Source organism: Pinus tabuliformis, chromosome 1_2, assembly GCF_031772625.1.
Source record: "Pinus tabuliformis cultivar Carrire ecotype Pingquan chromosome 1_2, CPIR1, whole genome shotgun sequence".
Classification (NCBI taxonomy): Eukaryota; Viridiplantae; Streptophyta; class Pinopsida; order Pinales; family Pinaceae; genus Pinus; species Pinus tabuliformis.
Genome location: NC_142298.1, coordinates 1,215,045,122 through 1,215,071,303, shown reverse-complemented (window position 1 = coordinate 1,215,071,303; position 26,182 = coordinate 1,215,045,122). Strand labels below are relative to the sequence as shown.

The 26,182-nt window shown below is 40.1% G+C and overlaps 1 protein-coding gene across 1 annotated transcript in view; it reads left to right on the top strand.

Annotated features, from left to right (window-relative positions):
- Positions 1-220: 220 nt before the first annotated feature.
- LOC149210636 (uncharacterized) overlaps positions 221-26,182 on the top strand; it is a 47,038-nt gene continuing 21,076 nt past the window's right edge. The window contains exons 1-6 of the mRNA XM_089394468.1: positions 221-337; positions 448-471; positions 628-696; positions 786-842; positions 934-1,015; positions 1,098-1,173. Of these exons, the coding sequence (XP_089250594.1) occupies positions 640-696; positions 786-842; positions 934-1,015; positions 1,098-1,173 (272 nt within the window). The 5' untranslated portion in view covers positions 221-337; positions 448-471; positions 628-639. The remainder of the gene's footprint in view (positions 338-447; positions 472-627; positions 697-785; positions 843-933; positions 1,016-1,097; positions 1,174-26,182) is intronic.

The window sequence follows — 26,182 nt, the reverse complement described above, 5'->3', positions numbered from 1 at the left end:
CTCTGTCTCAGGAAATAAGTTCACTGAAGAAGCAGCTTGTTGCAATTGAGTATCCTTGATGCTTAAAAGATAGCTAATAGACCTGAGGAGTTATAGTTCCTTCAAATGAGTTTGTTGAGAATATGATTCCAGATGATGTCAAGTTTAATTTCTGTTTAATTGTATTCCATTGTTAACAGATGAATTGTATTTTTGATATTTGAAATTCCTTGATAAACAAGCTGTCAGAGCAACCATTGTCTCACAAAATAATGAAAAAGACAACCTGTGGTTCAATTTTTGCTCCGCATCTCAGCAAAATCGGGAGCTTGTCCAAAATAATGCACAATTGGTTAAGGTCTGCAAATTGTCAGCTTTACGTGCGAAATTTGGTTACTTCCAATGGTAGTTTGTCTTGGACAGAATTTGAGTCCGTATATGTTTAACAAGGCACTTGTCCTTTTACAGGAATTGTTGATTGATAGAGAAAAGGTAAGGTTCGTCGCCAAGACTTTCAACTGAATGACATTTTCTGTGTTCCTGTTTTGGCAAATCCACACATTTTAATTTGTAAGCTTCCAGCTTGGAGCCTTAGAGGGCAAACAATCTTCTCAAATGTTTTATTGTAGCGGTGGTTCCTCTTGACAGTTGAAGCTGCTTATGCATGATCACCGCCAAATGTCTGCTATGTACACAGTTAAGATAATGGAACTTGAAGTAAGTCTTGATAAAGATGTTCTAATATATTTTTTTATGGCATTGTTAATGCTGGAGAAGTTTTCTTGAGGGCTTATATTTGTGTGCAGCAAAAAGTTACTGAATTGTCACAGGAATTGGAAAGCATGCAAGAAACAATAAATAAGGTACATCAAATGCCCGTTCTTGGAATTCAGATGATGCATCAACTGGTTTACCTATCTTGTGCAGAAATGTAACAAGAAAATGCTTTCACAGGAACCCAGAGAAAATCAAGATATATGGCAGGGACTGCCAAAACACACATCATCTGGGGAAAGGATAGATTTATTTGGCCATGGTTCCGATACTACTTTACAACTCTGTTATATTGGTTTCCTTTCCTCCAGAGTAACTGTTTACTAATGAAAATGTTCTGACAGATGAATGTTTCAAGGAACCAGATAGCTGTGTCAAGAACATTGAATCTGCAAATGAACGTAATACATATGGGAAGAAGTAAGTTTGAACTACAACTTGATTGTTTTTACAGTAATGTTCTCTATTTATTCTGGATAGTGAAACTGTTTGTGCCATCCCAATGACTGGCTTTTCTTATTAGATTTGATGGCCTATTATGAAAATGTACTTTTGTTATGTAACAAAGTCATAATGAATGACTTAGATTCTGAAGTGACTACCCTTCCAAAAATACAATCAAATATGCAGATGCAATAACAAGTACTTGCTAGAAAATAGATTCTGAAGTTGATATTAACTGATTTTCTGTGTGCTAACAACAAATACGTTGAAGTTTTCAATGGAAACGACAATTGCAAGTGCCCCTGATCAATGCTGAATCATACAATACAGAAATAAAAGCGAATTCTTCCTTAGAATTTGCACAAATAGATTTAGTAGGAACTGCCAATCAGATAGAGGGAAATAGACTTGCCAATAGAAGATGAATCAAGTTCATAAAGACCTCTCAAACTGTCCTCAAACAGTCCACAAAGTCTCAACCAACAGTGCATCTGAGACACTGTCCCAAATATTGTAACTCTTCTTAAGGTTTGTCTGGAACAGCAAGGTGTTTGCTACTGTAAACCATATAAAGGATTAGATGAAGGATAAACAAACCAGGTTCTATATATATCCAAAATAGCTCCCATACAACCCCTAATCTGTGCTTCAAACATTGGAATATTGAACAAGAATCATCATGGTGTTTCTGAATGAAAGCACCTTTACAACTGGAAGATTATGTTACAAACAATAATGTTTGATGATTAAAAATATCCAATATAAATAAGATAGAATAGGGAAAACGTACAGTATAAAATATGATTGATAATAATAAATGTGATGGCTAATACAACTACTTGTAACATTATAAATACCATTGTTGGTCACGCATATGATAGAACACAATTTTTAGGAACTTAGTCTATTTATTATTTATGTTTGTGACATGCACCCCTCAAGATTTTCAACCTCAAAGTAAAATCAAGAACATATGCTAGCAACCAATTTCAGCCATAAGTCAACAACATCATATTCTGGGTTTGGTAAAGGAAAATATTTAGTCATAATGAAGATGGGTCACTGAGTTCCTTGAGTAATCAAAAGTATGTTGTACATATTACATGGATATGAGAAATAACAAGTGAAAGAGTAATGTAGCGTGGAACTTGATCTTGAAATTCCATTAGTGATATACAAACTCCCCAAAACAGTATGTTGGTTTCCTGAAAATTGTCATGGACATATGATGGAGTGATTGATACCTCCTTGCTTATTGATCTATCTTTTGATGTAATTGTTCGAGCTTTGGTTTTACCATTGCTATGGTCATTGTTGCCTCAAAATCTGGCAGGCCTTGTGAGAGGTATCACAAGGCAAAAGCCAAACTATGACACAACAATGAGGTGGATGACACTGTCACCTCAACACTCCACCTCTTTCTCTTTAGTGGAATTTCACCATATGAGAGGCTTCCCAACATAGGCCATCTAAAGGTATTCTAGGTTAATAGGATCAAGGTGACACTTTGAAGGCTAAATCGAGGTACTTTGTGTTGAATTTTAGTAGCTATGGTCGGTCTTCATAATTTATATTTTAGCCCTTGTAATGTATAAAGAATTTGTAAGACTTGTTCTTCATGTCATTTTGATTATTTAGCCCTTGAAAGAATTTATGTAAGACATGTTCTTCATGTCGGATTTGAAAATTAAAAGAGAAGATTTCAAACATTAAACTTTGAATTTTTGTCTCCAAACAAGTCAAGTTGGATCCAGTGAAGAGACACACCCATTCGCAAAGGCAGAACACCATATAAAGGCATTCAATTGTTAAAATTTGGGTACCAGAGGACAAGTGGTTCCCTAAGGCTTTGATCTTTGGCCTAGGGAAAAGTGTCCAAATTTGCCTATATTTCTGATTTGGGAACATCTAAAGAGATGTATGATAAGTTGATTGGGATGTTCAAAGTAAACAGAGCAAATCAAATCCTTTATCTCAAGAACAAGTTGAAGGACATCAAGATGGATAGAGGGGAGTCTATCCAATCCTACTTCATGAGATTACAGAAATCAAGAATCATATTCTATCTATTGGAGAAGTTGTTGCTGACAGGGAGCTCACTCTCATCGCTCTTTGGAGGTCTCACAAGAGCATGGGATGTGTTTAACACCACCATTCTTAACAATGACAGGATTCCTAGTTTCGATGAATTATTGGCTAGATGCACTCAAGAAAAGACGAGGATGATGAATAGAAACAAGACTTAAATGGAAATGAACCTACTACTTTCTCCGCTCATGCAAAAGAGGAAGAACAATGCTAGTTCAAAAAGACAAGGTCAAGGATTCAAGTTGGGATTCAAAGAAGGAAGAAAAGGAAGGTGCTACAATTGCAACAGGTTTGGCCACTATGGTAGAGAGTGTCCTCACAAGAACGATACTCCACGAGGTGACAACAACAACAACAACAACCACAAGAATTTCAAAGGCAATGGCAATCAAAGGAACAACAAGTTCAACAATAAAGGAAAGAGAAATGCTCTTGCTGCCCGATTTGGTAATGGTCGACCTCCCAAAAGGATGAGAAACTCCAGGTATGAGGGAAGTAATGTCGTAGAAAAACAAAAGGAACTTTATCTTATTTCTGCCCTCACTACTGCCTCTCTTCCAGTTACTTTGGATCTTTGGTTGATTGATAGTGGTGCCTCAAGGCACTTCACTGGGTACAAGGAGGCCCTCTCAAATCTGATTGAAAAGAAGACTAATTTGCAGATCATACTTGTAGACAATGCCATCTACCCCGTGAAAGGGATAGGGTCTGCCACTCTTCACTTAAATCAAGGTCAAACCCTTCATCTACAAGAAGTATTTTATGTACTCGATTTAAAGAAAAACCTGGTGTCTATTTCTGTGATGGAAGATAAAGGCTTCAAGGTAGCATTCATTGATGGAAAGGTACATATTTGGCAGAGAAACCCAAAAGATTCATTTACACATGGATTTAGGGTTGACGGTCTCTATCAAGTTGGAGGAAGTCCTTTGGGAGCTTTGACTTGTGATACTTCTCTTCAATCTGAATTATGGTACCGAAGATTTGCCCACCTTCATTACAAAGCGTTACTCAAGGTAAGAAAGATGGTCACAGGTATGCCTGAGTTTAACATAAATCATGAAGGTGTTTGTTAGGGTTGTGCACTTGGAAAGCTTACAAGGGAACCATTCCCTTCAACTAAAATTCAAACTACCGACATTCTTCAATTGTCCATTCTAGTTAATCTGGTATGTTGCCCATAACATCACTAGGAGGATACTTATACTATGTAATTTTTGTGGATGACTTCTCTCGCAAAACGTGGATCTATTTCTTGAAGAAGAAGGACAAAGGGTTCATATGGTTTCGTTCTTTCAAAGCCTTGGTTGAAAATCAAACAGGGAAGAAGATCAAAATATTGAGGACTAATAATGGAGCCAAATATGAATCAAATGAATTCAATGACTATTGTAGAGAGGCTGGCATTAAGAGGGAGACCACCACTCCATATACCCTTGAGCAAAATGGAGTTGCTGAAAGGAAGAACCGAATAATCATGGAAGCCACCCGTCCCATGCTCCATGATCAAGGTCTACCAAAGTTCTTATGGGGCGAAGTTGCCAACACCGTCGTGTATGTTCAAAATAGAAGCCCGCATCAAGCACTGGATTTCAAGACACCCGAAGAAGTTTTCACTGGTAAGAAACCTGATGTTTCTTATTTTAGAATATTTGGTTGTCCTTCTTGAGGCTCTGTGCTGCCTCTGCGCAACTTCTTGGAGAAAAATCTTGGCCTCCTCTTTTTGATTCTCTAGAACTGGAAAACTTCCTCCAAACTCACTCTCTGCCCCTCTCTGTCTTTGCTTCCCTTCTCTGGCTCGAACTCTTCCGACAAACTGTTGTTGCTCTTTGGAAAATAGAACTGCCCAAGGAAATCTATCTCAAATGTCACAAGTGTGTTCCTCCATCTACCCATCAACTTCTTATAATCTCACTGTGGGACTCCAATGGCCAAGATTAAATCTTATTCAATGGTTGAGATTTTTTCCTAGTTGATCCGTGTGAGTTTCTAGATAATTCTCACCTTTCTCAATTAGTACTGATTAATTAACCAATTTTCCTAAGTTTAGACTTAGGAAATATTTAAAAATTGGTTCATAATCTAATTGAGCCAATTCTAGGTGGAATTTCTAGAAACGATTTCCGGGTTATGGGAACTCATGTGTTTTTGCCTCTCCACAAAGTTTCGAGACTAAAACACCTCTGATCCTACAAAAACTAACTCTCCCTCTTAGCGAGGAAGTTGTTCTAGTGTTGAACTGCTCCAACACCCTGTTTCTGCATCACCCTTTGTACACGCTACTGGTGTCTGGCCATTGTGATTGCTTGCCACTTCCCACCAACCACTACGCAACTCTGCATCTTTGTTGCTGCTGACACTGCTTTGTACATCCTGTACTGCTGCCAACTCTACATCTGCATTGCAACTCTCTCCCATTTGTTGTTACTGCTACTGCAACTACTGTAATTGAGAAGAATTTGAAACATTGAATCAATAGTCTCTGTGTTGCATCTGTCTCCTGAGTATCTGACTGTTATTAGCCTCTGCACTGTCCACTGAAGAATTTGCGTTGCTGCTGACTTTTCTACTGAACCTCATGCTCTATTGTCAACATTGCTCTGCGCTCCTTAGCAACTGACTGCTACTAGTCTGCAATTGTCACTCGGGAATCTGTTTGCATCAACTGACACTGATCCATCTTGCTACTGAATACTGTGGGCCCCCGTAGCAAGGTAATGATCCATGAGGAGGACATCTTAGTGGACCTTTCCCATCTCCGTGCTGCCCTATGACTGTAGCTCCATATCGCCCCACCTCACTCTTGGAGGTATAGCTGCAAACATGGTGAAGTCTTCCTCCAACCTGGACGACAATTTGTCTCTCTCTACGGACGATGTTGCCTGATCTTGCTTCTCCCACTTGTCCTTCTTCTTGAGCATACTATTCAAAACCAGAACCGGTGACCGAAACGGTTCACCTATCAATCCGGGTTTCAAACCGACACTGGTCAGATCTCAATGAACCGGTCTTTAAAAAAATACATGGAATAATTAATTTTTAATGAAAAAACTATTTTTAAGATTTAAAACCATGTTTCCCAACCAATAGAGACAAAATATGCAAAGTTTGCTCATCTATATAACCATGTAAAGGTGAACATATCAAAATGGCACGGAGTGCAATACATATCAACAACAAAAATACATAATCAATGAGTCTCTAAATGGCCTCTAGAGTCCAAAACAATGCTACAAGTTATGGGGCCGCTAGCCTTCTACAAGTCTACATATCAGTATCAACATGATCACTCCTCATCATGATCAAACTCATCACCACTAGTAGACATTGGATGATCAACATGAGTTACATAAATAATTTGGCTTAGAGTTTGAGGACTCCTAAAACTCCTCTGCAACCTTAGTAGTAGTGGTAGTAGTAGCAACAAAACTAGACATCAAAACTACAAATCACTGATCAACATGATCACTCATGAAACTCATCATTGATTCAACACTACTAGAAATGGAATCATCAACAAGAGATACATAAACATCATATAGGTCAAAGTCTTCAAACTTGGATTGCTCAATCTTATAATATGATAGAAATTGAAATTTTTTAACATGCCTAACTAGTGATTTTGGTTTGAGTGAAGGGCTTATATCCTCAACCTTATAATGATGTAGAAAAAGCTTAGCATGCCTAACTAATCATTTTCCTTTTAGTGAAAGGTTCATTTTGTTAAGGCCATGGTAGAGGAGTTCAACAATCAATACCACCAGCATCAACAAAGTTCAACAATCAATGCCACGATGCCACCAACATCAAGGTTCTTAAAGGGCTTCATGCTCTTGATCAAATGCCAGTCGAATACCCTCACGAGTGATAGAATCAAATAGAAATGTTGCAAAATCCCAAACCTTGAAATCTTAAAAACCATCAGGTCTGCTGAATCTTGAGTGAAATCTAAAATTCTAGTTTCTATGACATCCAATGAGGTCGAAACAACTCTCAAACATCCTAAGTCATTTCATGGTAATGTTAAGAATTTAAGTAAAAGGATGTGTTGACCACTCCATGTCAACTACCCCATAGCTATGCATCTTTTCTTGTAGGGATTTACATCATGTCCGAGCACTCAGATGATCCATAGATTCATCATTATTATTTATATGTACATTGGAGTTTTAACAAATTCACAAAATTTTTTTGAGTTGAGGATTTTCAGTGATTCAGGCAGCATACCTTCAGGTGTCTTCAAGCCCCTAAGGGCTGATTGGTGCATATCCTCTAACCTTTTCTCATTTTATTTTGAAAGCAAGGTTAATACTGGCATATATTTGCAATTAGCCGTAGTTTAGTTGTTGGAAATAATACTGAGAGGGAGGGGGTGAATCAATATTAGTCAAGTCAATAATCTTTTTTTTTCATACTCAATTTATATACGCTAATTCAATGAAGGTAACCCGCGTGTACACGCAACTGTGTTTAAGGAAACAAGCGTATATCCAACAAAACTAATGATTCAGTTAATTCATCATATGTTGATCTTTAATCTATGCATCAATGCTTAATTAAACAGTAAACAATAACCATGTGCAGTTAATAACAGAATGAACCATCACACATAAGAAACACACATGAACACCAAGATTTAAGGTGGAAACCCAATGTGGGTGAAAACCACCTGTTGTTGTCGCCTCTGTCTTCTTTTAATAATAAGAAAATCTGTTTACAACATTGTACTGGTGCAGACTCATACCAGTACGCAGGCTTCTACTTGCAGAACGTTACTACCTTTTCTCATTCTCTAGCTTCTACTAGAAGGGAGCTACAACCCCCTAGCTCTTGTACTAGCCAATATGTTTACTTGTACGTAGGCGCCGACCTACAAAAGGCTACAACCTTCTCTCTTCCTCCAGGGACCATGTTTCATAAATTTTCAGACTGGATGCTCCTGGTACACAACAATACACATGAAGGCCTCGTTTCATCCAATCTTCATACTGGACTCATCAACAACATTGAAGCTCAAAATCAATCACCACTGTAATAAATACATTTGCATCAAGCAATCACTGAAACTCAATCATCACTCTCTGAATCAACCACAGCTGAATCAATCATTGACAACCTCTGAACCTCTGACACAACTGAATCAACCATTCATACTTAATCAACTTCAACAAATCAACTAGAACAGAGAGATCACTGTAACCAGTACACAGAACTGAACCTAGAACACTGCATCATTATTCAGAACCAACTGTAACCTCAAAACCATGCATCAGAGTGTATACGCAACTTGGAAGAGCCTAACCAGCGTGTATATGCAACTTCATCAAAGCGAACCAACGTATAGATCTGCAAATACTTACTTACAACTTCGCTGCACTTCCCGACTTCAGACATAACCAGATCATCACATATAAAGGATAATACATGTGTTAGCAATCAGATCTAGCCCATCAGATAGCATAATGATATGTAATTATGATCTTGATCCATTATTAGATCTCATCCATCAACGCTGAAACAAATCACAATCAATCAATCTGACCACTGTTACCAGAATGCAGTCACCAAAACATAAAGCAAAACCCAGAACTCTGCATCAACAATCAAAATCAACTGTAACTTCAAACATCATAGTTTATAAGGTATACGCTACTTCGATGTGTCGAACCAGCGTGTATACGCGCTTTTACCAAAGCCAACTAGCGTATTTGTCTGTAAATATTAATTCATAATTTTGCAGCTATTCCAGATTTCAGCCATACCCAGATCACAACATTTACATAACAACACATGCGTTAGTATTCAGATCTAGAATAAATATGATCAAACCATATAAAGATAATTCATTTCAAGCCTTAAGATCCTGATCCGTCATTAGATCTTATCTTCCATTAAACACTAAGGTTAATCCCTGGTTCAGATCAAGCACAACACCATAAGCCAATAACCTGCATACTAGATCACACACTTCATCAGATATTCAATACTTCCACACCTTGGCCTAATGGTCTTCTCCTCCTTTTATAGTCTTAGGCCTTACTCAATACCATGGACCAAAACCACTTAGGACCAATACCTTGGCCCAAATACCTAGGGTCAATACCTCGGACCAGATACCTTGGATCAATACCATGGATCACAATACCATGGACCAAATACTTTGGACCAAGAACCTAGTTTTCCAAGGTATACGCGCTTTTCCTTCTGTGAAAGTGCGTGTGTACGTATACGCGACTTGTATACAGTGAATCTGCGTGTATACGCAGCTTGGTCAATGGTGAACCTGTGTATACCTCTCTTTTCTTCATTCTGTGAAGATTGATCTGTAATTCTTTGTTGTTTACCTGCTATACTGTGATCTTTCATTTGAGTGAGTGATTCCTTGAAAACTTCCCTGCATTTCATCACATCTGTAAACACAACTGTCATGCATTCTGTCACATCTGATATCTCTTCTGTAGATTCATCTAGTTACCATATACAAGTGAGTTGTTCTGCTATAAGTGGGTTGCCATCAAGTACAACACATGCATCATAATGCCAACATTAACAACAGATTTAATTTACATTTTTATTGTTGTATAATTGCAGAAATAGAAGTTAGCTTCAGTAACTTTTTGCAAACAAATTTCTGAAAATTGTTTTATTGTTGTTCAGTAGTTTATTTCTGAGTTTTTTAGATCAAATACATCAATAGATCAGAAATAATTAAACTCGGAAATTTTCTGAATTTAGCAGCAGTTTTATTTTACATTTTTACTATTGTATAATTGCAGAAATAGAAGTTAGCTTCAGTAACTTTTGCAAACAAATTTCTGAAAATTGTTTTACTGTTGTTCGGTAGTTTATTTTTGAGTTTTTAGATCAAATACATCTATAGATCAGAAACAATTAAACTTGGAAATTTTTTGAATTGTAGTTACCAATTTGACATTTAAAATTTTCTGCTATTATACATAGAAATTTCTGAATATTGCATGGTTAGAGGACTGTTGTTTTAGAATATGTTGCTAGTTTTAACATTTGATGTAAGAGTAGATTACTAGATTGATATTTCATTAATGTGATATGAGTTTAAAACATTTAGTTTAATTTCTGAAGTTTATTTGTTTTTTTACATGCTTATGCAAATAGGACTTATCTAGTTTTACTTATGCATCTAATGAATTTGATTGAGTACTTCATACAAATGAATTTTTGAATTTAAAATTGTTTTATTTCCAACATTTTACTTTTCAATCCGTTGTGCATTCCAGTAATTATTTGTGCAGCTTTTACATTTTGCAGTGCTGGTATAAGTAATTGCTTTCACATTTAGATCACCACATTTCTGAGCCTTAAGTTAAGTAACATTTAAGACATATTTCAGGAATAATTTTAGGCCCTCATTTAACTAAAATTAACCAAGTCCCTGCATTTCACATAGTTTTAAATTTTGCATTTGCATATGAGACAGTCGAGTCTTTTTAGCGGCAGTTTCCCATCCTTTACTTGAACCCTATTTTCTTTGCAAGATAGTTGACTCCACAAGGCACTGGTATCACTTTTTTCAAATCATTTTGAATCCTTAAAATCTTGTGCAATGTAAGACAAGTATTGGTTGCTTAGCTATGTCTCCCAGGTTGGTTGGTTCCCAACTAATCTTTCATTTTTCCATTTCCATAAGGTCTACCCCCCTTAGTTTGCTATTGGGAGACAACTCAAATGGAGTGATTGGGGATCAATGTGACACCCCCCGATCTGAGCCATTGTCGCAGTGCCTAGACATTCTCTGCGACAACAGGATGAAAATGTAAGATAAAGGAAATGTCACTTTTACTTTAAGAATTCAACATTACCATGAATTGCTAGCGTTGCTCGGGTTGAGATGTGTGAGGAAAATGAGATCGGAGACATGTTTTTCTTAGAGGGGTTGTTTTTGGAGGGAAAAATGCCCAAGTTTCCCTCAGAACCGTTTCAAAATTCACAAAACCACTTTTTGGTGGGTCCGCAACTGGCCTAGCAGTGAACCGATCGGTTTTTGGGTAAACTGACAGTTTATGGTTTGACAAAAAACTGGCGAGGAGGGCTGTCTAACTGGGTTTTTCTACCGTTCCGGTGGAGTTTGCTAATGAATTGACTGGTTTCTGGTTTGAATTGACCGGTTTTGAATACCATGTTCTTCAGAAGACACTGAGTACTATAGTGGCCAAACCCGCCACACTTGAAGCTCTTCAGTTTTGACCTTAGACAGGTCCTTCTTTTTCTTCTTCTCCCCCTGTCCTTGACTAGAACCCTTTGATGCAAGGGCCACATTCTCTTCCTCTTCACCCTTCAAACCCTTACTGCTGCTTTCACTGATGGAGCTCTTTATTAAGGCTCGCCTCATCTCCTCTTGCTACAGGCCTGACCACATCTTATCCCCACCTCGGTAAGGTGTCTCGTCCCAAGATACTTTGGACAAAGACTTGCCATTCCTCTGAGACACTAATCAGGGCCAAACGCATGAGCTCTATAGCTTGAGGTGCTTCCCCAACCACTGCAAGTTGATCTTGGATCTCCTCAATTCTGGTGAGGAAGGGATATATGCCTTCACACTTCTACATCTTGATGTTTCTCAGGTTCTCCTGCAAGAAAATCTTCCGTTGCTCGGAAGGATTCTGATATAGCTGAGCGAGAGTATCCCACATCTCCTTAGTCGTTCCCTTGGCTCATATATGTGAGACTATATGGTCTTGGACACCATCCAAGATCATTCGCTTCACCTTCGCCATCTCTTTCCTGTACTCCTTCAACTGATCTGCATCATTCGGTATTGCCACAACATTTTTTGAATAGGTCTTCAAGCCAAATTCATCTCGCAGGAAGGACATCCTAGCCTTAAAGATGACATAGTTGGAGGCTCCCTCCAACCTATCTTGATCTCTAAGCCCAATTGTGGCCATCTCTGAAAATGAAATGGAAACTCCCTCTTTCACCTGCTCGGCTGTTGACTCTGCTATTGTTAAAATTGGCAACTAGGGCCAAACTCCACATGGGTCATCTTATTTATAACAACTGCTATTTTTCTTGGATTCCTCTCTCTGGGAGGTGCATGATTGATCTAAAGATCATCCGATTTTGACATGTACAAACGAAGTTATGAATTTATTTTGATTATGGTCAAATTGTCAAGGTCAGCCAACAAACTTATGTAGGCTCAAAAGCCCAACAGTGACGTCTATTCATCCTCAACGTTGCATATAAATAGAAGGTGACTTAGCCTCATTTGGACACACTCATCTTCACACTTCTCTCTCTCTCTCCTCATTGATTGGGTACGGATTTTTGGGCTTCTCTCTCTCCACACGTCTGAAATTTCAGGAGAGCGATATTTCAGGGGGCCGAAATTTCAGGAGACCGAAATTTCAGGAGGTCGAAATTTCAGGAGAGTGAAATTTCAGGAGGTCGAAATTCCAGGTGGCCGAAATTTCAGGAGACCGAATTTCTGGATAGTTTGACCAAGCGTTGTCTAGCATGTGTTGACCTCCTTTGACTGTGTTTTTGTGAGGGCTATCTCTGTTTGGGTAGATCACATTTATGGGCATAGAAATCAAGGCTAAATGTTGAGTTTGGACCAGCATTGACTGCAGCTAGGGCTAATGGCAGGTGCGCTGTTTGAACAAACTTTGATTGGGCTGAATTTCACTGTTTTGAGGGCTATTTTATCTTGTTGTTTGGAGGCTGAAGTTGATTGAAGTTGATCGATTTGCTGAGGGTCAAATATGCCCTCTTGACCAACGTTGACTTTTCTCGTTAGGGCTCTTTGGCTACTGTTATAAATTATCATATTTGTAAATTGTGCTCTCAGATTTGTAAATTGTACTCTTCCACCCAACGCTGATTCTGCACTAGCAACTGCTGCAAAACCCTTCTACGCCCAAACAAGGAATCTGCTCAGTGGAAATTACTGAGCTACTGCCGCCCCTACCTGCTAGAATCGCTTAATCTAGCAAGCCAAGTCTTTCTGCCAACTTGCACTGAAAAAATGAACTGCCCAACAATTTTGCACTACTTGGCTTAGGCTTCTTCTTCTGAGCTCCCTCGTCTGATCAAAATCGCTCTGATACCATGTGAAAATTTCACTACAAAAATCCTATTGCAACAACTAGAATTAATTCTTCTAACTGTTATTTAAATTAGCAATTTATTGCTATGACAACACCGAATTAATCACACTGCAACCTTCACAAATAAAAATACTGCGGAAGAGAAACTGGAAACTGAGAAAATACTAGCACACACACACATGAAATATGACACAGTTATTGTTGGACAAAAGTCCCTGGAAAAACCCAACTTGGGAAAACCGGTGCAACAACTGAGGGATCTTGATATTAAGCAACAATGAGAAAAATTCGAGTACAATAAATATTGCTAAACTGGCGAATCTATCCAAGAGAAATACTGGCAAAAATTCTTTGAGGGAAATTACCCTCTCTCTGAGCAATCCCGACATTGTCTGATCTCTGAAAAGTTAGTTGTCCAACCATCTTTGCGCAGGCCCCGCATCACCCTAGCATAGTCCACACGCTCTGCCTGAATCAGCCGACAATCTAGCTGTCTTGCTTGTTGCTGACTGAGAAACTCTCTTCGGTACTCTGGGAAATATTCTCGACCTCTGGAATTGAGAATGAGCTCCTCATCAGCTGGATCGAATTTCCCTCTTGAGGCTCTGTGTTGCCTCTTGGAGAAAAATCTCGGCCTCCTCTTTCTGACTCTTCGAAATTGGAAAACTTCCTCCAGACTCACTGTCTTTGCCCCTCTTTGTCTCTGCTTCCCTTCTCTGGCTCGAACTCTTCTGGCAAACTGCTGCTGCTCTCTGGAAAATCGAACTGCCCAAGGAAATCAATCTCAATTGTCACAAGTGTGTTCCTCCATCTACCCATTGACTTCTTCTTATAATCTCACTGTGGGACTCCAACAACCAAGATTAAATCTTGATCAATGGCTGAGATTGTTTCCTAGTCGACCTGTGTGAGTTTCTAGATAATTCTTACTTTTCTCAATTAATATTGATTACTTAACCTGTTTTCCTAAGTTAGACTTAGGAAATATTTAAAAATTGGTTAATAATCTAATTGAGCCATTTCTAAGTGGAATTTCCATAAACGATTTATGAGTTATGGAGAACTCATGTGTTTTAGCCTCCACAAAATTTTGAGACTAGAACACCTCCGATGCTACAAAAACTAAGAAAGATTTGGATCGAAAATACTCTTAGAGAACCAAGTCTCGTCAAATATCCATCAATTCTTGAATACCAAGCTCTTAGAGCTTGCTTGAGTCCATACAAGGTCTTCCTTAGTCTGCACACATGAGATTCTCTATCATGAACCTCAAAATCTTAAGGTTGCTCTAGGTACACTTCTTCCTCAATCACACCATTGAGGAAAGCGGTCTTCACATCTATCTGATGTAACTTCCATCCCATAAATGAAGCAAGAGAAATAAGAGATCTAATCATGGTGTACCTGACAACGGGGGTAAAGACTTCATCATAGTCTTCTCCCTCTTTCTAGAAGAACCCTCTAGCCAGGAATCTTGCCTTGTATTTGTCAATGCTCCCATCAACTACATGCTTGATCTTATATATCCAATTTGAGGTTACCACAAACTTTTCTTTAGGTCTTGAAACAATTCCCTAGACATCGTTCTTTATGATAGATTGGTATTCTTCCATCATCACATCTTTCTACAGTTGAGTAGCTGCTTCCTCAAAGTTGGAAAGTTCGACATCAATCAACTTAGTCATTAAAGCTACATAGTCAAAATTCCTCTTAGGTATCTTAGATTCCTTGAAGGCGCTTCGTGGAGCTACATGTCGTTCTTCATCCTTCAAATTAGATTTGAGCCAAGCTGGTTATTTTTTGGAGCAATTCATAGGATCCATTGATTCACAAGGTCCTTCTGGCATTTCTTCATGGTCTTCAGAATGACTTGGTGATGATGGAGGACTTGTAACCTCTTCTTTGGAAGCCACATGCTTCTTTTCTTGATCTTCATTGTCTGAGTGCTTTTCTCTGGATTTCCAATAAGAAACATCTTCATCAAAAGTTACATCCCTGCTTCAACTTGTCGCTCCTTGGAACATAGATTCTATAGGCTTTTGATGAATCACTATACCCAACAAATATCCCTTTCTTTTCGGAAGGCTCTAACTTATTTCTTTTATCCTTGGGTACATGTATAAACATTGGGCAACCAAACATTCTCATATGATCAACCTGTGGTTTTTGACTGGTGAACACTTCTTCAGGGGTTTTATCTTCCAGAGTTCGATGTGGACTTGTATTCAGAATGTAAACAACTATCCTGACTACTTCTCCCCACAAGAACATTGGTACGTCCTAATCATGTATCATTGCCTTCATAGACTCTTCAATAAATCTGCTCTTTCTTTCATCCACTCCATTTTGTTGAGGATTACAAGGAACTATCAACCCCCTCTTATTCGTAGCTTCCTAACAGAAAGTAACGAGTTCCTTGGAGGTGTACTCTCCTCCATTATCTGATCTTAAAATCTTGATTTTCTTCCTTGTTTGGTTCTCCACTTCAGCTTTGAATTCTTGGAACATTATGAAAATTTCATCCTTTGACTTCAAAATATAGATCCAAGTCTTACGAGAGAAATCATTGATAAAGGATACATAGTCTAGAGCGTCTTCAAGAGATTTCATCAGCATAGGATCACACACATCATAGTGGACTAGATCCAAAATCTCTTTGGACCTATGTTCACTGCTTTGAAAGGGTTTCTTAACATTCTTTTCAAGAGCACATCCCTCACACACACCTTTATGATCCATTTGCAAATATGGTACACTTGAAACAATCTGCGTCAAGGCTGGCAAAGCTATATAATGGAGGTGTTCATATCTCCTATGCCATAGCTCACTAGGATTAATATCATTATGTACTAAAGCTTTAGAAGATTTCCCCAGGAGTTTATACAATCTTCACAAATCCCAGTGACCCTAGCAAAACTTATACTAGAGCCCTTGACCCATACAAGGAATTTCTCATCAATGAAGGCTGCTTTATCTCCTCTATCTTCTAAACATGAAATGGAAACCAAATTATTTTTCAATGCTGGAACATAGAGTATGTTGCTCAAGTGAATGCTTTCACCTATTTCTAGCTCAACGGATGTTGTGCCAATTTTTGTTGTCACCAAGCTCCACCTTTTGTGCCAATATTCTTTCCATCAAACTTGTAAGATGATCACGATCTCCCATCATGTCTTGTTACTCCACTGCCGATTTGCAAGAGATCCTGCAAGTGTTGAATAGTAGAAGTGGTCTTTATCTCATTCACCTTTGGGTTTCTTTGGGTCTCCTTCATCGCAATTTCCTCTTTTCTTCCTATCATTGAATCTTTCAGGACATTGGGCTTTGAAATGACCATACTTGTTGCAATGGAAACATTGAATTTGTGACATCTTTCTTCCTTTGAGGATTAGGTCTTCTATCAAAACCCTTTTTCTTCTTCTGAAAACCAGACTTCTTACTTCCTCCAACTTTCTTAGAACGAGCTGCATAGGCTTGAGAGTCCTCTTCTTCCTTTTTCTTTCTCTTTCTAGGCAAAAGTATTGATTCTTCTTGAGCACAAGATGCCCATAGTTCTTCCAAACCTGGAGCTTCCTTTCCACTGCTTAGGCATGTTGCAAACAAATCCCATGAACGTGGTAGTCCATTAAGTGTTGAAGTCACAAGTTATTTGTCAAAGACAATTTCATCAATAGCTTGTAGTTGATCTCTCAGTTAAGAAATCCTCGCAAAGTATGAAGCTACTATATCATTCTTTGTCAGTGTTCTATCACGAAGCTCATTTCTCAAACTCATGACTTGGCCAATATTATTGATAGTATACAAGTCATTTAGGGCATCATACATCATCTTTGAGGTGTAAAGTTTTGAGATGTATGGAATAAGATGATCCTTGATGGAGTCCACAATAATGCTCATGGTAGTGATTTCGTCTTTCTTGTACTTCTTCTTTCCTTCTTCATTTGTACGTTTAGTCACCTTGCCTTGCACAATTTCCAAAACATCTTCCCTAGCAAGAATTAGATCGATTCTTGTCTTCCAAACCCTAAAGTCAGGAGCCTCCTCTAGCTTGTTCTTTGATTTCATAGTAGAAGCCATAGATGCAACATGAATATAGATCTAGTGTTTCTTTAACTTGATCTCAAAGTAGGGTTTCTTGAAAAGTGATATTTGTGCTCTTTATTTTACCAAAGATCTAAAACCATGTTGATTTTTCAGTACAATAGATGCAGGTACTTATTTCTGAAACTTGATAATTACTTCCAATGATGCAAATGATTATTTACTCTATCAAGATATCATTAAGTATTACATATTAAAAAATTCAACCATAGACAACGCTAGAGAAATAGAGATCACAATGCACAAAGAGACAAGAAGATTTTACCCTGGGCCAACCCATAATGGGGAAAATACCCAACCAACCTTTTCCTTAGAGAATCTGTTGATGGTGTTGGACTCGCCAACATGTCAAGGGATCTCCCCGGTAAGAAGTCCCAATTAGACCTCAGACCGTTTAGCGTAGGAGTCCCATCAGTGGGTCATATGGTAATGCCTTGACCGCGATTTCACATAGAGGCAAGTAAGATAACTCTGTTGGTAGCAAGGGTGTGACAGCTGCAGTGAGTTAAGGAAGGTGCATGAGAGGTTCTAACACACGGGGGTTGAGATGAGTGCGCCCCTTGGAAACCTGTGATAGCAACCAATTAAGAAGGGAACACACGAGCGAAGTTGCATCACAACATGGAAGGCAAGTTGGCAAGTAATCCAAAGTGATGGTTAAACCAACAAGACATTTTAGAAAGATTCATACATACACATGCAGATAGCTATACATGCATGCGTAAGCAAACCAATACATATATCATTTAGAGTAAACCAGATAGCATAGAATACAATACAACATATGCATGAAACGTGCTGGCTCTTGTTATATTAAGAAGTGTAAGTTCCAGTCATACAATACATCCATGTCCAACCACTAGTTCTGATAGTGGAACATTACAGCCACAATTGCCTGCTCCTCCAAAGAGATATACTAGCTTTGCGCAGTGGAGAAGCCAAGGCTCGTTGCAATACTGTCCAAGCTCTCTCGAAGATAGTCTTATTGGAAGCTTGGCTGACCAAAAGCTTATACAATGAGTTATGAGGGACTATTTATAGCAAAGTGTGGGGTGACCCTTGACATTTCCCTTTGTGACAGTTCAACTACCCTCATGGCTCTTCATCTACTCTATAACTGTTACATCCAACTATCGACACTTGACATGACGTTACATTACAATGCACATGTACCCATGTGAGACAAAATGGCTTGAGCAAGCCATGCTAGACATCACTCTGACTTAGACAACCATGGAAGTCCAACTCCTCAACATCCTTATGATGATCAAGAGTAACATACTAATGCCAAGATCGGTAGTCCTTGATGGTGTCTGTGTGCTCCAAGGTGACATCTTTCTGGAACCTGACTCTTGCCTCCATAGCATTCGGGTATACTGCTCAGGCTGCTCTGTCCAACTCGTTTGTAAGCATGCGCATCATTGTCTTCAATTCGGCCGGACCAACAACATACTTGTGCATGATGTCTGCACTGATGGGCAAGTCTGGGCTGGTGGCAATGCGCATTAACTCTTCGAAGTATGAGTCAAGCTCTAGTCGGACCTGTGCCTTTGTCTTTGCCTAGGTGAGAGTCCTAATAGATCGGATCGCATGTGCATGCACCACAACATCCACACTCTTGAATACACGTGCATGGGAAGCCTATATACTAGTGATGAGTTGCGGGAGCTCTTCATAGTTCCAGATCGGACTCCGGATACGTGCCTTCAGCTTGACCGCACTGACCTTCATCATCTTAGGCAAGTGAAGCGGGGCTCCCTTGTATCTCATCGTCCATGTTTGCATGTAATCAACAATAGCATGCAAGTTTGTCAAGATACGTGCTCTTCTAGCACATCACTGCTGCCATCCATTGAGATGGACAACTTCCTTATGCACGGTGCCAAACTTGGAGTACAACGCTCACATAACTGTGTCAAAGGACAATACTTCATCTAGTATTGCCTTCTTTAGTTCAGCTCGGGTGGACACTGTCACCAACTCTCCTCCTTGCTTGGCCATCTGTAGTTCCTTAGCCATTCGCTCATTCTCAGCTATCAGAAAGCGAACACTTGAGCTAGTGGCTTTGGCATACACTCTGGTTGCATCGGCCAAGGCTGCTGGATGTTTGCGCACATCAGACACGATCACTCGTTCCTCAACTTGCGCAGGAGATGTATGATCATCTGAAGTCGACACTCTGTGAGACTGCACAACTCTATGTTGAGACTCGTCGAATGAGATGTTGTGCATCTCTCCTTCCGGCTGATCTCCAAGGATCTCAGTGCCTCCTTGGTCACTTGAGACTTGCTCATCATCTGGATGCAGTGAAGCAGGTAAGTCGACCTCTTGGTGGTGAGGCATGAGGTCGATGTCCTGTTCCAATTCCCGTTGCTCCATATCTGTATCCAACTTTTGAAGTGCTTGCTCTATCTCTGCTCCTGCGTTGGTTCACCTTGTCTGCCTGATGCTAATTGTTCTGATGAATCTACTACCTGTATGGCGTTGTTTCATTCGATTGCACAAGTTGCGCCCCTTGTTGTACCTGTTGCTGCTTCGCTTCCCTCTCTTATTTGCGCAGCTCTTGTTCCTTTCGGAGTTGCTCCTTCAACTCATGCAACTCCTTCTCTGTTTCTTCCATCCTTCTCTTCTCCCTCTGCCTTTGCGCGATTCGCTTGTTGTGCTGTTGCCTTTTCGCCTCTATAGCCAAAGCTGCTTTCTCCACAAGTGGATCTACTCGGAACTTGTAGCTTTGCTCTTCCTCCATGCTGTCAACAATCTTCCTCTTGCCCTTTTCGCGCACTGGTATGCTTGCCTCTACTGTTGCTGGTGCTCTCTGGGATGCTGCTTCATGTTGCTTCACTAACCACTCCACAGCGAAGCCGACCTGTTCATTGGGTTTGGAGGAACTATAGCAATATCTCCATGGGTCCTCCTCGGCCCAATGAAATGCCTTGTGGATCCAGTTGAACTGTACTCTTGTGGATCTTTCACAATACAATGTGGGTCATACAGATTGTAACTTCGAAGGTCGTATGGATACTTCTTCATCTGTTCTGCTTCGACATCTGCTTGCTTGAAACTCCAGATCTCATATAACCCAATCCGCAATGGAAGAGCGGGCCAAGGTGCCTTCTTCTTCCGGTGCAATCTAGCTGTCAATCCTGCCGAGATGTGATATGCTACTTCCTGCATGACGAGTATGTCCAAGGCAAACTTCAGTAGAACATGCGGAGGCTTCTTCGCGCCGAACATTCGTATGAAGGTGCCAGACGGTGAGGCATACCAATCAACAATGTCTATTAGTGCCTCCATTGCTGCCTTCGACATGCCTTGTGGATCCTGTTTGAATATCATCTTGTAAACTGGGGTGAATAAATGGTCGGACAACTGTGTGATAACTCCTCTGAAGTTGCATTCGGACAACAACTTACAATATGTGTTCACAACAGTCTCTACCAGTGACCATGCCCACTCCAAGCTCGGGAACTCCTGTCGGGCACATATTGCATCTAAAATGTAGGCGGACATGTAGATCTCTGCTTGCATACCTCTGGGTGACTGTCGAGCCCTCGTTGCCTGTTCTCTCTGTTGATGAGCAAACATGCCAGATCAATTACATGGTTTTCTTTCACTGGCCAGTTGGTCCAACGCGATCACCCAACTTTGTGGGAAGGTTTCCGTGCTTTCTTGGCCATACAGTCGACATGCAAATATGACTAAGTATTGATACGCTTTTCGCAGTGTCTTCGTCTTGTAGATTTGGTTGGGTGTCATCTTGAATCTAGTCGGCTCCTTTACCTAGTTCTTAAGAATGTCTCTGGAGTTGGCACTGCTACTGGGTAAGCTAAAGGGAGTCTCCATGGTAGTCACGGGCTTTGACATCTGATACATCTCATCATAATCTTGTGCCTAGAAGGTGGCAAGCTTCGTCCTGCTGACATTGCTCAGAGTCATCGTCTCGGGATCAGTGTGTGAGACGATCCATTGTATCATGTTTGCGCATGGGAACGCAAGGTATCTGCATGCAATCCAGTACAAGCCGGACTTGTGAATGTTCACATACACTTGGCGGTCTTCGAGGTCCTCCCCAAAAGTGCGTGCAAATGCTTCATTGACCTCTTGCCATTTCAACTTGATGTCCTTGTCTAGAAACAACTTGGTATCTTCATAGATCGGTAGACATGCGGACACCTGCTCAACTGCTGCTCCAGTTGCACTCCCATCAGTGCCCTTTGATCCTGCTCTCTTGGAGGCCATTGATCCTGTACTGCTAAGAGGCAGATGAACACCTGAAAGATCTAGAGGCAAAGTGACATGCATGGCAAGAAATCTGTCAGCGAAAACCAAAGCAAATTCGGGGAATGACATAACACAAACCTGGGGAATGATAGGCAAAGATTGCACAATTTCTTTGGGAGGCTAGTGACTAGCTGCCAGAACTGCGCAAAAGGCAGTCTGGGCTGTCTGGGAGGCAAGACTGGCTGCTGGATTTGCGCAATGCGCAATCCAGACTAGCTGCTGACTGCTGGGATTGCGCAATGCGCAATTCCAGCTGGCAATGACTGTAGGCTCAGGGACTGCATTGCGCAATTTTCTGGGCCAACAGTCACTATCCCTTAGAAATGTGCAAAGCAGTTGTGGAGGACAGTGCCTTGGCAAAAATGCGCATTTCTGGAGAGGAAGACAGAGCCTTCCTTCCCTGGATTGCGCAATGCTGTCTCAGTGAAAGCAGAGTCCGTGCCAAGGTTGGCCAGACTCGCCGACGGGCAACTTAAAGCAAATGTGAAAGTGAATGCATGGTGACAGTGAGTGAAAGAAGTGATTGATCGTGCATGCAAAAATTGAATGAAAGATTCAATAAACAGATCAACATGCATGTGGGTGAAGCGAGTCGCTGAATCAACGGCTGTTCGTGAAAAACAGTTTCATGCATGCGACAACAGTGAGATAGCAACGAAAACTGAAATGGTGTTAGTACAAGCTAGTATGCATGTAAACGACAATAAGCGTTCAAAGAAATCAAGCAAACAACACTCACACAAGCGAAAACACAAAAAGCGACAGAAATGATGAAAAAGACAAGTTGAGATCACTTACCCGTGAATAACTGAGCCAGATGTGTCGAAGAGTCCTAGATGTGCTGTGGGATGTCATAGCTCCAAGATCGATGTGAAAGAATGAGCTCTGATGCGTCAAATAAATAAGTTTGAGCTCATGACGCGCATGCCACAAATCTAGGAAAAAACGACACTTAGAGGAAAGCTTCTAAAACAAACTTTGCATGTAACCTCCGACTGCTAAAGATAGCCCCCTGAATCATGGGATGCTTTTGCATGTTTCCTTTTGCTATTACTGGAAAAGCAAGCCATGCATGCAATTTAAGTTTCCTTTTGCTATTACGGGAAAAGCAAGCCATGCACGCAAGTTAAGTTTCCTTGGTCCTGGGAGGAACTGGTCAACCCAACTGCTCATGCATGAGGCTGCTCAACCACTGGGAGAAAATGCGCATTTCTGGATGGGAGTTGGGTTGGCTGCCTAGAGGATTTGCGCAATTTCTGGGCAGAGCAGCTGACTGCTGCCCAAGATTGCGCAAATTCTGGGCTGAGCAGCCCTGATGGGGAAAATTGCGCAATTTTCATTGTGAGGGTTGAATGGCAGAATTGCGCAATTCTGGATCCCAATAGGCTGCCAGATAGAATTGCACAATTTCTGGAGGGAAGGTTGGTTGCCCTCCAGAATTACGCAATTTCTGGAGGGAAGGATGGTTGCCCTCCAGAATTGCACAATTTCTTGAGGGAGGTGCTCAGCTTGCAGTTGGACCAAGTCTGGGTGATTAGCCTGTGAGGGGAATGCATCAAGCTTTAATCGATGAGCTGTCTTTGGACAAGAAAAACACTGAAGCTTGTGTACTTGACGAAGCAAGACAAGGTGCTGTGAAAGGTTGGTAGGGAGGCTCCAAAACGAAGTTAAGGCAAAATTTTGGAGGGTGGTTGTAGCCGCTACAACAGAATCAATGCAACAAGAGACACATCAAATTCAACTAACCAACAAGATGACCAACCACCAAGGACCAAGTCAACCATCCACAATTCTTTCCACAAAGATCTCTGCAACAAGGTCTCCAAGAGAGTCCAGAAACATCCTTCATGTCTACCTTAGAATTCGCACTATCCCATAGAGATATATCACAGAGATAAGGTCTCCAAGAGGGATGAAGTATGTCCTCTATCTCAACATCAAAATTTGGGTGATGTCATAGAATTGGAGCCTTAGATCTGCACACAAAAAGCACAAAACCTTTGCATTGTACCATAGAGAAAATATGTCGCAGATATACGTCCAAATCTCTGCCTCCTTTGTATGCTAGAGCGAGGGCAGATGGGATGTGTCTCTTCCTTCTGTTCTCGGCCTTATTCTCGTTATCTTCTTCGCTCAAAAACAAAGATATGTGATGTCATCGAAGTTTGTCCTTGGAGGAGGACACATAGGTTTATTTATAGTCTTTCTCTTATGCAAATGGGTGTCTCATGGGCAAGACGACTTGTCTCATGGAGGGCCGACTTGGTCTCTTGTGGGGGAAAATGTACAAAATTAAAAAATCAAAATTTTCTTTTGCAAGGGTCACGAAGAACATGCCCTTCATGATTTTTCTTTCGAATATAAAATCAAATAAATAATTTTCTTTTACAAATATAATATGTATTACATCATTACAAGCACAAATGATACATTATGAAGACCGACCATAGCTACAAAATTCAACATATATAACCTAACATGGTTTTCATGCTCAAGGAAAATTTATTCTTAGGTCAAGCATCCATTGAGTGCTTCTAGGGCTTGTCATTTAGTCTACAAGTCAATTAAGTCATTGTCATGTATGGAAGACCCATTTGGGCATGTTACATATTGTAAAGGAAAATTTATTTGAATAAAAAATAGAGTCAAAGACCCTCCAAAACCTTGTCAATGTACAAGCAACAAGTTAGCCTGGTGACAATGACCAGTCGGCCTACAAGATGTGACAAGAAGCCTATATAGAGGACTTGACCTCATTTGCAAGTACCATCCAAGCAACTCACATCAAGTTCGATCAAGCGAAGGAGAAGGAAACCTAAATCAATGAAGAAGGAGATTCTAATAAAGAAGAATTCTGTTTTTGGGATCTGTTTTGGGCCATCATTCTCACACATGCGAAGGAGAACTAGGGCACATTAAGGTGCAACAAGTTCAGATTGCAGTTGTCAAAGAGAGCCGAGTTTTGGGTCAAAAGGAAGTCTCCCTTGCAAGCCAAATTGATAAGGAGAAGAAGTCATCTCAAGCGAAGGAGAGAGCAGGAAAAATCACCATAATTCTCTCACATGTGCCACCTAGGGTTTCTGTTGCAGGGGCCAAAAACTGCAGGTCAAAATTGCAGTCTAAGATTTCAAGTCTGAAGTTGAGATCGAAGAAGGAATTACTTGGATTGACTTGACAAGAAGTAGAAAGGTTTGACTTGGTCCTGGAGGGGTTTTTGGTCAAGGGTCAAAGGTCTTGGAATTCATTAATTGAAGTTCTATAAGAAGAGAAGAGTTCTTGCGGGTTTTCCTCTCAAGTGGAAAGGTTTTGGCCCTGGTTGATCGCCTATATCTTGTGTCCTCTTGTCTCATTGTTCTTTATTGTTTGGTAGTTGTTTGATGATAAGAACACTAATTATAATCAAGTGAAAGAAGAAGCTAATTACGTTAGGTAAAATACATCACAAGCAGTTATCAAAGTAAGAGAAATCACCTAATCTAGTTGCCCCTAGATTTCTCAACACCTTTGTTGAAAGAGGGCTAATAGGATCAACAAAGTCCTAGTGCAGCTTCCAAATGCTATTGAGATTGTTTGACTATGAAACTTGAGCATTTGCTCCACAAACATCATTATTCCATAAGGAAGTCTTATCCATATGGATAGCATTTTGGATTGGATAACAGATAGGAACTTTCCACAAAGACTTCCTTGCTCTTAAAACACATTTGATCGCCAACAATGTCACTTGAGTTTGCAAATCAATCAAACTAAATCCACCAACTTCTCTTTATTTTTTTTTCTTCCAGAAGAACTGTTGAAAGAGAGTTTCCAATTTCCAAAATCCCATTGTAGAAAGAAAATGATAGGAGGAATATTAAATATGATCTATTGCTAAGATTCTATGGTGGTCCTCTCTGCATGCAATATGTCATTGGTGAACCATCCTTAAGCTATTTTTCAAACCTGCTCCACATTTAGTTCCATAGGTCTATTAAATATAAACCAATTCAAAAGAAAATGCCCAAGTGCCTTTGATATGTCTTGGTGAAATAAGTTTCCATTTTTTAACAAGCTTGTTAAGAAAGTTACCTCACCCTAAAATAAGAGACCCTTTCATTTCCGCACTGCTCTAGCAATGATGTCCAGAGACTCTAGACATTCATTCCCTCTACAGTAAGTGGCTACCATCGACAAGGGAGAAGAATACATCGAAGCCATGCTTGCAATTAGGCTGCTTCAAGGAAGTATCCTAAAGCATCCATTGCAATACATACAAATAGAAGGCTATTGGACATCATTGACTAATAGTATTTTGAAGTAGAATGACCTATGATAACTTCCCATTAGAACAAACTTCAATTGATGCATCAGACGAAAGTGTTCCTACCCCTTGAGTAAAAATCCTCTCAAGTCTGAGTCAAGATAACATATCCAAAATAAATTCCGTA